Consider the following 12,892-nt stretch of genomic DNA (forward strand, 5'->3'; position numbering starts at 1 on the left):
GGAGGTCACTAGAGTACGTTGGAAGGTCGCTAGAGGTTGCTGGAGGTCACTAGAATTGTTGGAAGGTCGCTAGAGATCGCTGGAGGTCACTAGAGTACGTTGGAAGGTCGCTAGAGGTTGCTGATTTGAAGGTCGCTAGGCTGAGGTCACTAGGTACGTTGGAATGCTAGAGGTTGCTGGAGGTCACTAGAATTCGTTGGAAGGTCGCTAGAGATCGCTGGAGGTCACACAGTTAACGAACCATGGAGAGCAATAATTAAACGCGAGGAAAAATCAATATGTATCATTTTACGAGCAAGGAAAACAGTCTTAGATTTTTATTAAGGTCAATATTCTCGATGACTTATAAAATTTTCTTGTATAAAAAAATAAAGTTAGATAAATGATAAAGAATATATATACGTATTTAAGTATTATAACCTCTATTGGTTGGCTTGATAAGGGTGTGTAATGTGTTGTCTTAGCACTATTTGCTCTCGTTTTTAATTATTTTGGTCTACCTTAAGTGAGTCATATCATCATTTACGAGAAAAATAAAAATACGAACATTTCAGAATCTATTTCGTGGTATAAAACCGAAAAACTCTCACATCTCAAGAGGAAAATTCAACATACAATCCTTTAAGAATCCATCTATATATATATCGTAAGTTAAGGCAGACTGTTAGGTTACATTCTCACTTTTCCATATACGAAGGATTTTTTTTTTTGACCGTACGAATCTTTCTGACAAGGACCGGGTGTCGGGGGAGGCGGGGCGGGCAGTCAGGCCAGAACACACCTCTCGTAGTTAAAACCTTACAAAGTTGTCACCATTTTCTCGTGTGATATTTTCCAGCGACAGGTTAGTTTAGGTTAGGTTTGGTTTGGTTTAGTTTGGTTTGGTTAGTTTTGGTTAGGTTTGGTTTGGTTTAGTTTCTTGGTTAGTTTAGGTTAGGTTTGGTTTGGTAGGTTTTCGTTTCATCTGCTGCTTCTAGTTGCGTCCCTATTACTCTCTATTTGTTGATTTATATTTGGCTATTATCGTGTTATTTGCTATTTATGGCTTGTAATTTGGTTATCCCCGTGTCTGTCTATATTTCTCGAGTGTTTGTCATTTGGCTAGTTTTGGCCTCATCGTTGGCTATATTAATTGATCACATCACCATTTATCAGTTTATTAGCCGTCTGTCCTTATATCTGTGCCATTTATTAATATTATTTTTTTTTATGCCACTCCCTCTCTCCACCTCACTCACACGTTATTTTCACTGTTGCTCACTGTTTCTCTACCTCTTTGTCACTGCCTTACCTCTCCCCGACACGGAGAGAAAGAACTGTGTAAATTCTCCAGCCTGTTTGATTGGCTATCTCGGCCTGATGTTGGCTATTTCCTGGCGAGTTTGGATATCTTTTGGCGTGATGGTGGCGGGTTATTTTTATATGTATTTGTTTGTGTTTTTGGTCCGTAACTATTTATTTATTTTATTTTTATTTTATTTTTTTTTGGGGGGGGGGTTATCTTGGTCTACATTGTGGTTATTTTTCTCTCGTGTGTTTGGTTATTCTGTGTTTGTGTGTGTGTGTGTGTGTGTATTGAACCGTCACTATATACAGGGACGAGTTGTGTACAATTCCCAATCTCTCTCTCTCTCTCTCTCCCTCCCTCCTACACACACACCGCGGGAAGCAGCTCGACCAAACCATGTGAAACTCTCGGGGTTCCCAGGAATAGTTGCAATAGTTTGGTCTCAGTGGTACAAATACCCCGCTGGTGTTTACTCCGGCCAGACCTGGATTATTTTCAGTGGGATGTGGCTCTCTAGATTCTCCCAATGTTTTGTTGTGTTTTAGACGATTTCGTTATTTCGTTCGTTTTTCATCCATTATCAGCGACTTTGAGAATCACGAATCAATGTGTATTTTAGAGAGAATTGAACGAAAATTTGAAAAAAATAGAATAAGTATATATATACGTGATTATTTATATGTAAACGATGTAAAAACTGAAAATGCGATCGATGTAAATTGTAAATGATTTCGTTCGTTATCTGTTCTCAGTACTTTGAAAATCACTAATCAATTAATATAAAATGAAAAGTGAATAAAAATAGTTAAAAATGGTGTGATAAAATATGTATTATGTGTGTATATGTATAAAGGAAAAGAGATAACAACTATAAAAAAAACATAAGAAAATACTGTATACATGACAAAAATATGTATACAAGAGACGTGAAAAATGTAACACATTCTGTATACAGTGAAACCTCCATATAACGGACTTATCTCTTCATATATTCCGTTAGATGGAGATTTCACATCTAACGGACCCTCGATATAACGGACTTACATCTCCATAGGGTTAAATAAAGGTTTCACTTTAAATTGTAAATGAAAACGATAGATTTGTGTAATAAAATACTTAACATTAACAAACACAAACCAGGAAGCAATTACGCGTCATTAAGTCTTTTGTTAACAGTTCATAACCTGTTAGCTGGGTCAGTCATTGTTACGCGCTATAACAATGTTGAAGTGCGTAGCTGTGTCGACCTAAACTAACATAACATAACATAAGCTAACATAACGTAACATAGCATAACATAACTTAACCTAATCTAACATAACATAACCTCACCTAACCTAGCCAGCTGTGAGTGTTCAGCCCTTCTCAACATAGCTTTTATCACTGATCCTTTTAGCTTTGAACAAATACCTTTAGACTGACGCTGCTGTATTGATGCTGTTGGTGCTGTGTTGATGTACTTGCTGTGTTGATGTATTTGCTGTGTTGATGTATTTGCTGTATTGGTGCTAATTTCGTTGGTGCTGTAATTATGTTGCTGTTTGTGCCGTAATATTAATGTTGGTGCTGTTTTATTGCTCTTCAGGTGCTGTGCTGGTGCTGTGCAGGTGCTGTTCTGCCGCTGTGCTGGTGCTGTGCTGCCGCTGTGCTGGTGCTGTGCTGACGCTGTGCAGGTGCTGTGCTGACGCTGTGCTGGTGCTGTGCTGACGCTGTGCTGGTGCTGTTCTGCCGCTGTGCTGGTGCTGTGTTAGTCAACGTGAGTGTTATGGGAGACAGCGACGTCTAGCAAAGCAGCCGGGCGGAAAATTGAATTCTGATTGGTGAGGTCCGCCCCTTGCCTCTGTCTGTCTGTCTGTCTGTCTATCTGTCTTTCTGTTTCTCCGCCTCTATCTGTTTATCTGTCTACCTCTCTGTCCCTTGTTTCTGTCTGTCTGTTTATCTTAACGTCTGTCTGTCACTGTCTTTTGCCTGTCTGTCTGTATGTTAGGTTAGAGAATGTGGGCGTGGCTATAGGCGTTAGTATGGGCGTGGATAAGGGTGTAGGCGTGGATATAGGCGTTAGTGTGAGCGTGGATGAGAGTGTGGGCGTGATATACGTTAGTGTGGGTGTGGATGAGAGGTGGGCGTGGTATAGGCGTTAGTGTGGGTGTGTGGATGAGGGTGTGGGCGTGGATATGGGCGTTAGTGTGAGCGTGGATAAGGGTTAGTGTGGGCGTGGATATAGGCGTTATGTGGCATGGTTATAGGCGTTTGTGGGCGTGATATAGGCGTTAGTGTTGGCGTGGATATAGGCGTTAGTGTGGGCGTGGATAAGGGTGTTGGTGTGATATAGGCGTTAGTGTGGGCGTGGATAAAGGCGTTACTGTGGGCGTGGGCGGGAACAGCAGTGAACCATAAAATTTTATAGGTTTTACTGAGTTATGGATCAGTTGGTTACGGCCATCTGTCTTGGAGGGAGGGGGAGAGAGGGGGGGAGAGGGAGAGAGAGAGTGGGGAAGGTGAGGAAGAGAGAGGGAGTGAGAGGATGGAGAGGAGAGGGAGGAGGGATAGACGATTAGATAAAGGGAGACAGGGAGGAAGGAACAGTGGATGAAAGAGGGAGAGGGAGGGAGAGAATAGGCACCCAGGGAGAGAGATAGAGAAAGGGAGAGTGGGAGGAGAGGAAAGGTAAGGAGGGAAGGTAGGAGACGGTGAGGAAGGAAGGCAAAGGAAAATGAGAGATAGAATGGGGGGAGGGAGGGAGAGTGAAGGAAGGAGGAAGAGAGTGAAGGAAGGGAGGAAGTAGAATGAAGGAAGGAGGAAGGAGTGAAGGAAGGGAGGAAGTAGAGTGAAGGAAGGGAGGAAGTAGAGTGAAGGAAGGGAGGAAGTAGAGTGAAGGAAGGGAGGAAGTAGAGTGAAGGAAGGGAGGAAGTAGAATGAAGGAAGGGAGGAAATAGAGTGAAGGGGGGGGAGGCCATTAAGGGTTTAGGCAGCCGTTCTTGTATCTCTGTTGACGTTCGTGAGAAGATCCGCTTGTGTTCGTGAATCCGGTAATGTCCACGAAGATATTTCTCAGAATCAAGAAACAACATGAGAGGGAGAGAAGGCAGTAAGAAACACAATGTCTCCTTTCGTTGTGATGAGAGATATTGTGACGTCTTATGGCGACACTAGCGACATGTGCAGTACAGGAATCATAACAACTATCTTTCCTCCAGCAGATGTGTACATGGGTAGGTAGGTGTGTGTGTGTGTGTGCACCATCATACACTCATGACAACACAACACACTGCTCTCTCCTCCCAGCGCTGTAAGCTATTTTTTTTCACTTCAATATGGCGGCGATAGAGTTTTCCAACTTGTGACGTATAAGCCGCGTTGCTCCTTCCTCTATTACTTCAACAACAACTGCCTGATTCATTCGAGTTTGTTTACGTTCACGAGTAAATCCGGGTTTCTTTGTATGTACGTAAACATCTGAAGGGATTTTCTTCGGTATCCAAGCACCACTGCCTTCCTGCTTCTCATAATACGTCTTTGCAAGTGAATCAGCTGGGCCTCATGTGTACAACTGTGTATATAAATATTTTTCCAGGACCCGACACACACACACACACACACACACACAGAGTTCCTTATGTACCCAGTTCATGTTTACATACGCGAGTTAATCTCTTTGTATTCGTGTTTACTCTTGTATTTACAATTATTTATCATAGATTAATATACTCTTATTTATGTCATTTTTGTGCGTTTATTTACATATCCGAATGAATCTGACGGCGTTTTTATACACGCTTACAATTATATACACAAAGATATTTTTTTAATGTTCTTGTATTTTTACTTGTTTTGTCGTTCTTATGTTTTTGTTGACATATCCGAGTAAATCCGTCAGCGTTCGTACATACACTTTAAGTATTCGACTCCCGTTCGCGATGTTTTGTTTACATATACGGGTGAATCCGACTGTGTTCGTCTATATCCATTCTTTTAAAAAACACGTCCATGGAAATCAACATAATTTCTTCTGAATTTGGCCTCGCAGCATCCGAACAACTGAGAGACCGAGATAGCAACTTGAGACAGTCTCTGATCCCCGAGTAATCTCACTAATCCTATTCCAACTTCACGAAGGTAAAAAATCTCCCTCCTGTGAATTAAAAAAGAAAGAAAGAAAGAAGAAAAATCCAATCTTAGATCTTATCCTTCGCCAACAAACAAACACATTCATGAATCTCAAGAAAGCTTTTGTGTTTTGTTTTACTCGTGGATGTTTTTTTTTTCGACTTTGTATTCGATATATATGTTTCTTCTGCCTTTGTTCCGAGGAAGAGGAAGAGGAAGATGATGGAAGACCAGGCTTGAGTCAACACTTCCCAAGACGACTGCGTTGAATTGATCGAATCTGCATTAACTGACTCACTGCTGGAGGGGGGAAAAAAGAAATTCGGAGATGGTAACACGATGTCTGGAGGTGCCGAGTAAGATTTTTTTTTTCTTTCCTCACGCTTCACATCCGCTGCCGATTGAGAGAGTGTGTGTGTGTGTGTGTGTGTGTGTGTGTGTGTGTGTGTGTGTGTGTGTGTGTGGCAGGTGTTCTGTGTATTTATATTTTGTCATAATATCTACGAGGTTTCTCTCTCTCTCTCTCTCCTAACCTAACCTAATCACATCTAAGCAGTATAAACCGGCCGTGGTCGACATATCCGGCCACCCAACTATGAACTGCCTGGCTGGATAACACACAATTGTAATTTTATCATATATATATTTTTGCAGCTCTTTATTAACTAAAAACTATAATATTCTCAAAAGTATTACGAAAATTACGTGGTAGTGGAGCCTGGTAGTAATATTTTCTTATTTTTACTTCCTCTTATCTAATTATTATCAGTATATGTTATCTACTGAGAATTCCTGGTAATATTTTGTCTGAATGGTAGTCTGTATAAAATAAATATTGTATTATTAGTTGGAAATTTATCTTACGACTCTTTGGGGAATTATTTTTAATTAGAAGATAAAGAAAGATGCAATTTAACATCTTTATAAAGGAGAAAATTTTGTCATACTAACTTTTGAGAATCTAAGCAGAAACAATACCCAAAACAAGCATCAACACTCTACCTATGGTATATATACTGCATATTTATACTTTACACCCGCCGGGAAAGGGAGAAAATAATAAAAATATACTGCATTACCCCGCGGGAGCTGCCCATCACAAGCCGCCATAATACAATTTGTTCTGGCGCTCGTTTCCCCAGCGCAAGTGGCTTTTTGAGGGTGGGTGTTATGCGTCCCCGCGGAGTGATACACGGAACATGGCGATTAACACTCACTCCCGCCAAAAATGTGTCCCTGAGAGCTGGCGTGTTACATCAACCACCTTGTTAACGCTGCCTTTATTTATATGTCTACAGTATTTGGATTGTTTTTCCTGAGTTATCTTTTATTTATTTATTTGTTTAGTTTTCTTTATTTGTATATTTTGTCGTGTCTTTTTTTTTCTTTTACCTATTTGTTGTATATTTTATTTATTGTCTTCCCGGATTCGAACCCAGGCACCAAAACCACATACCCGGATCTGAACCCAACCACCAACACCACAAACCCCGAATTCAAACCCAGGCACCAAAAACCACATACCCCGGATTCGAACCCAACCACCAACACCACAAACCCCGGATTCGAACCCAGGCACCGGATTCACAGTAGATGGGTTCACTCTCCCTACCACCACCACCATCTCCTAAACGCCTAATTACCATATCAAATCACAAATACGTCATTTTCAGATCTAATTAGCCGTCACAACATAATTAACATGGCGAGTAATTACGTTTTGTTATTTCAGCAACACAAAGAAGTAATAGTCGTCAGGTCTGGGGCGAGAGATGATTGATAATTATTAAGGTAAATTAATTAGTTGAAATATCGTCATGGTTGGATGTCTTCAGGATAATTTGTTTCGTAAGTTTATTATTATCATTATTATTATTATTATTATTATCGATGTTGTTTTTATTATTATTATTATTATTATTATTATTATTATTATTATTATTATTATTATTATTATTATTATCGTTGTTGTTTTTATTGTTATTATTATTGCTATTATAATGATTAGTAGTATCTATCTATCTATCTATCTGTCTATTCGTCTGTCTGTCTGTCTAAAATAAATAAACACACAGGTTTTGGCGCTCGTTAGTTTGGTGTAGTGGACCATAAGTCAACTCATTTAATATAACAAGAGGCAGCAGGATAAAAGGCTTCACATAATACTATATACATAATACTATAAAATTAAGCTAAAAGGGTTAAAAACTACATTATCGTCCATGTTTAGAGTAATCAGCATAAATTGTTTTGGCAGAGGCACGAGATGGCGTTCATAAATGAATTAAAATCTCACTTTTCCCCGCGCCAACATGAAGCAACTACCGGGTACTGAAAAAAAAAATGTAAATCCCACACCTTTATGGGTTTGGAGTGTGCTGATTGGTTGTAGGCTATATGACGTCATCTAGTCGTCTATATCTCTCATTGGTATATCAACCCTCGCATCCATACAAACAAATATTTATTTTATATTTTATTTTTTACTGAATTTTAGCTCGGTGTATATAAGGGTGCGGTGGTCGAGTGGATAACAGGGCTGCCATCCAATTCTAAGCGTCTCTGTTTCTCACTGGGGGCTCCCCTTGTCCACCCACCTGTGAATGGGTACCAAAGGTTACAGTTGAGGAAGGGGAGGTGGTCGAGTACAGTGCCTGATATGATGACTCCTTATGTACTCAGGTTATTATTTAGTGTAGGACCTCTAGGATTTTCCCCAGGACCTCTTCATAAGATACCGCAGAACCCCCAGAACTCTCCTAGGACACCAAACCCCCCCAAGACAGGAACCCCCAGGCTCCCCCAGGACAGCCCAGGACCTCTTAGAACTTCTCCAGAACTCCCCAGGGACCCCTCAGAACTCCCCAGGACCCCTCAAGAACTCCCCCAGGACCCTTAGAACTCCCCAGGACCCCTCAGAGCTCCTCCAGGACCCTTAGAACTCCCCAGGACCCCTCAGAACTCCCCAGGACCCTTAGAACTCCCAGGACCCCTCAGAACTCCCCCAGGATCCTCAGAACTCCCCCAGGACCCCTCAGGAACTCTCCCAGGACCCCTCAGAACTCTCCCAGGACCCCTTAGAACTCTCCTGGGACCCCTTGGGAGCTCTCCCAGGACCCCTCAGAACTCCCCAGGACCCTTGGAACTCTCCGGACCCCTTAGAACTCTCCAGGACCCCTCAGAACTCCCCCAGGACCCTCAGAACTCCCCCAGGACCCCTCAGAACTCTCCCAGGACCCCTTGAAACTCTCCCAGGGATCCTTGAGAACTCTCCCAGGACCCTCAGAACTCCCCAGGACCCCTTAGAACTCTCCCAGGACCCCTTAGAACTCTCCCTGACCCTCAGAACTCCCCAGGACCCTCAGAACTCCCCCAGGACCCTCAGAACTCTCCCAGGTTAGAACTCTCAAGGACCCCTCAGAACTCCCCCAGGACCCCTCAGAACTCCCCAGGACCCCTCAGAACTCTCCCAGGACCCCTTAGAACTCCCCCAGGACCCTCAGAACTCTCCCGGGACCCTCAGAACTCCCCCAGGACCCCACAGAACTCTCCCAGGACCCCCTCAGAACTCCCCAGGACCCCTTAGAACTCCCCCAGGGCCCCTTAGAACTCCCAGGACCTCAAACTCCCCAGGACCCTCAGAACTCCCCAGGACCCCTCAGAACTCTCCCCAGGACCCTCAGAACTCTCCCAGGACCCCTTAGAGACTCTCCCCAGGACCCTCAGAACTCCCCCAGGACCCTTAGAACTCCCCAGGACCCTCAGAACTCCCCAGGACCCTCAGAGAACTCCCCAAGGACCCCTCAGAACTCTCCCAGGACCCTTAGAACTCTCCCAGGACCCTCCAGAACTCCCCAGGACCCTTAGAACTCTCCCAGGACCCTTAGAACTCTCCCAGGACCCCTTAGAACTCTCCAGGACCCCTCAGAACTCCCAGGACCCTCAGAACTCCCCAGGAACCCTCAGAACTCTCCGAGGACCCCTTAGGAACTCTCCAGGACCCCTCAGAACTCCCCAGGACCCCTCAGAGAACTCTCCCAGGACCCCTCAGAACTCTCCCAGGACCCCTCAGAACCCCAGGACCCCTTAGAACTCTCCCAGGACCCTCAGAACTCTCCCAGGACCCTCAGAACTCTCCCAGGACCCTCAGAACTCTCCGAGGACCCTCAAGAACTCTCCCAGGACCCCTCAGAACTCCCAGGACCCCTCAGAACTCTCCCAGGACCCCTTAGAACTCCCCCAGGACCCTTAGAACTCTCCCCAGGACCCCTCAGAACTCTCCCAGGACCCTCAGAACTCCCCAGGACCCCTCAGAACTCCCCCAGGACCCTCAGAACTCCCCAGGACCCTTAGAACTCCCCCAGGACCCTCAGAACTCTCCCAGGGACCCCAGAACTCTCCCAGGACCCTGGGGAATCTCCCCAGGACCCTCAGAACTCTCCCAGGGACCCCAGAACTCCCCCAGGACCCTCAGAGACTCTCCAGGACCCCTCAGGAACTCCCCCAGGACCCTCAGAACTCCCCAAGGACCCCCCAGACTCCCCAGACCCCCAGAACTCCCCCAGGACCCCCAAACTCTCCCAGGAACCCCAGAACTCCCCAAGACCCCCAGACTCCCCCAAGACCCTCAGAACTCTGACTCCAGAACTCCCCAAGACTCTGAACTCCCCCAGGATCCCAGAACTCCCCAAGACCCCCAGAACTCCTCAGGACCCCCAAGAACTCCCCCAGGACCCCCCAGGAACTCCACCAAGACCCCCAGAGGCATGAATTGGAGGTTTGAGATAAATCACCAACAATCCTCGTCTAGTCGTGGAATTCAGGTCGTTATGAGGTAAATCGGGACTAATTTATCAGCCGGAGTGTCCGCCAGGTAGAGAAACTTGGCCCATTCATCCTGGTGTCTTCCGCCCTCCTTCCCTACCTCCCTACCTCCCTCAGTCCCTACCTCCCTCAGCCCCTACCTCCCTACTCCCTACACTCCCTCAGTCCCCTCCACCTCCCCTACCTCCCTCAGCCCCTACCCTACCTCCCCTCCTTCCTTCCTTCCCTACCTCCCTACCTCCCGACCTCCCTCAGTCCCTACCTCCCCTACCTCCCCTACCTCCCCTACCTCCCTACCTCCCTCAGTCCCCTACCTCCCTCCGTCTACCTCCCTACCTTCCTCAGCCCCTACCTCCCCTACCTCCCTCAGTCCCTACCTCCCTGCCTCCCCTACCTTCCTCAGCCCCTACTCCCTACCTCCCTACCTCCCTCCCAATTCCCTACCTCCCTGCCTCCCCTACCTCCCTACCTTCCTCGTCCCTACCTCCCCTACCTCCTCAGCCCCTACCTCCCTACCTCCCTACCTCCCCACCTCCCCCTACCTCCCTACCTCCCTCCTGTCCCACCTCCCCTGCCTCCCCTACCTCCTACCTTCTCAGCCCCTACCTCCCCTGCACCTCCCTACCTCCCCTACCTCCCTACCTCCCCTCAGTCCCCTACCTCCCCTCGCCCCCTACCTCCCCTACTCCCCCTCCCTCAGTCCCTACCTCCCTACCTCCCTACCTCCCCTCCCCTACCTCCCCTACCTCCCCTTCCTTCCTTCCCCTACCTCCCCACCTCCCAGCCTCCCCTCCCAGTCCCCTACCTCCTCCTCCCCTGCCTCCCTACCTCCTCGTCCCCTACCTCCCTCCCAGTCCCTCCCTACCTTCCACCCCTACCTCCCTACCTCCTCATCCCTCCCTGCCTCCTACCTTCCTCAGCCCCTACCTCCCTACCTCCCTACCTCCCTCAGTCCCTACCTCCCTGCCTCCCCTGCCCTACCTTCCCCTCAGTCCCTACCTCCCCCCTCCTCACCCTACCTCCCTACCTCCCTGCCTCCCTACCTCCCTACCTCCCTAGTCCCCTACCTCCCTGCTCCCCTACCTCCCTACCTCCCTCAGTCCCTACCTCCCTGCCTCCCTACCTCCCCTACCTTCCTCAGTCCCTACCTCCCCTACCTCCCCACCTCCCTCAGTCCCCTACCTCCCTGCCTCCCCTACTCCCCTTCCTCAGTCCCCTACCTCCTACCTCCCTACCTTCCTTAGCCCCTACCTCCTGCCTCCCCTACCTCCTGCCTCCCCTCCCAGTCCCCTACCTCCCCTCCTCCCCTACCTTCCCTCAGTCCCCACCTCCCCACCTCCCTACCTCCCTCAGTCCCTACCTCCCCTACCTCCCCTACCTTCCTCAGTCCCTACCTCCCCCTCCCCTACCTTCCTCCAGCCCCTACCTCCCCTACCTCCCTACCTTCCTCTGGTCCCCTACCTCCTGCCTCCCTACACCTCCCTCAGTCCCTACCTCCCTGCCTCCCTACTCCCTACCTCCCTCAGTCCCCTACCTCCCTACCTCCCTACCTTCCTCAGTCCCCCCACCTCCCCTACCTCCCTACCTCCTCCCAGTCCCTACCTCCCTCTCCCTACCTCCCTACACTCCCTCAGTCCCCTACCTCCCTGCCTCCCCTACCTTCCCTCAGTCCCCACCTCCCCTACCTCCCCTCCTCCCTCCTCCCCTACCTCCTCCCCTACCTTCCTCAGTCCCTACCTCCCTGCCTCCCCTTCCTCCAGTCCCCTACCTCCCTGCCTCCCTACCTTCCTCCAGTCCCCCCACCTCCCTACCTCCCTACCTCCCTCGTCCCCTGCCTCCCCCACCTCCCCTCCTCTCCCCTGCTCCCTACCTCCCCTACCTTCCTCCAGTCCCTACCTCCCCTCCCCTACCTTCCTCTCCCCCCACCCCTCCCTCCCTCACTTCCTCAGTCCCTACCTCCCTACCTCCCCTACCTTCCTCAGTCCCTACCTCCCTGCCTCCCTACCTCCCCACCTCCAGTCCCTACCCCCTACCTCCCTACCTCCCTACCTTCTCCCTCTCCCTACCTCTACCTTCCTCCGTCCTCCCTCCCCTCCCTACCTTCCTCAGTCCCCTACCTCCCTACCTGCCTCCCTCCCACCTCCCCTCCCTCCTTGTCCCTACGCCCCCACCTCCCCCCCTCCCTCAGTCCCCTCCTGCCTCCCCTCCCTGCCTCCTCGTCCCCTACCTCCCCTGCCTCCCTACCTTCCTCAGTCCCCTTCCCTACCTCCCTACCTCCCCTCAGTCCCCTACCTCCCCCTCCCTGTCCCCTACCTTCCTCAGTCCCCTACCTCCCCTACCTCCCTACCTTCCTCAGCCCCACCCCTGCCTCCCTACCTCCCTACCTCCCCTGGCCCCTACCTCCTGCTCCCTACCTCCCTCCTTCCTCAGTCCCTACCTCCCTACCTCCCTCCCTCCCTCTCCTCCTCTCCCCTACCCCCTCCATCCCTACCTCCCCCTACCTCCACTCCTCAGTTCCCCTACCTCCCTACCTCCCTACCTTCCTCAGCCCCTACCTCCCTGCCTCTCTCCCCTACCTCCCTCCAGTCCCCCCTCCCTGCCTCCCCTACCTTCCTCAGCCCCTACCTCCCCTCCCTCCTTACCTCCCCTCCCTCAGTCCCTACCTCCTGCCTC

General features: G+C 48.8%; 1 protein-coding gene across 1 annotated transcript in view; it reads left to right on the top strand.

The window, feature by feature from the left end:
• The window catches only part of LOC121876575 (cell surface glycoprotein 1-like), a gene marked incomplete at its 3' end in the record, with an annotated part of 39,798 nt that extends 27,652 nt beyond the window's left edge, over window positions 1-12,146 (top strand). The window contains exons 5-7 of the mRNA XM_042381778.1: window positions 8,374-8,791; window positions 9,780-10,159; window positions 12,108-12,146. Coding sequence (XP_042237712.1) covers window positions 8,374-8,791; window positions 9,780-10,159; window positions 12,108-12,146 — 837 coding nt within the window. The remainder of the gene's footprint in view (window positions 1-8,373; window positions 8,792-9,779; window positions 10,160-12,107) is intronic.
• Between the last annotated feature and the right edge of the window lie 746 nt (window positions 12,147-12,892).

Source organism: Homarus americanus, unplaced genomic scaffold (genome assembly GCF_018991925.1).
Source record: "Homarus americanus isolate GMGI-L3 unplaced genomic scaffold, GMGI_Hamer_2.0 scaffold28, whole genome shotgun sequence".
Taxonomy (NCBI): Eukaryota; Metazoa; Arthropoda; class Malacostraca; order Decapoda; family Nephropidae; genus Homarus; species Homarus americanus.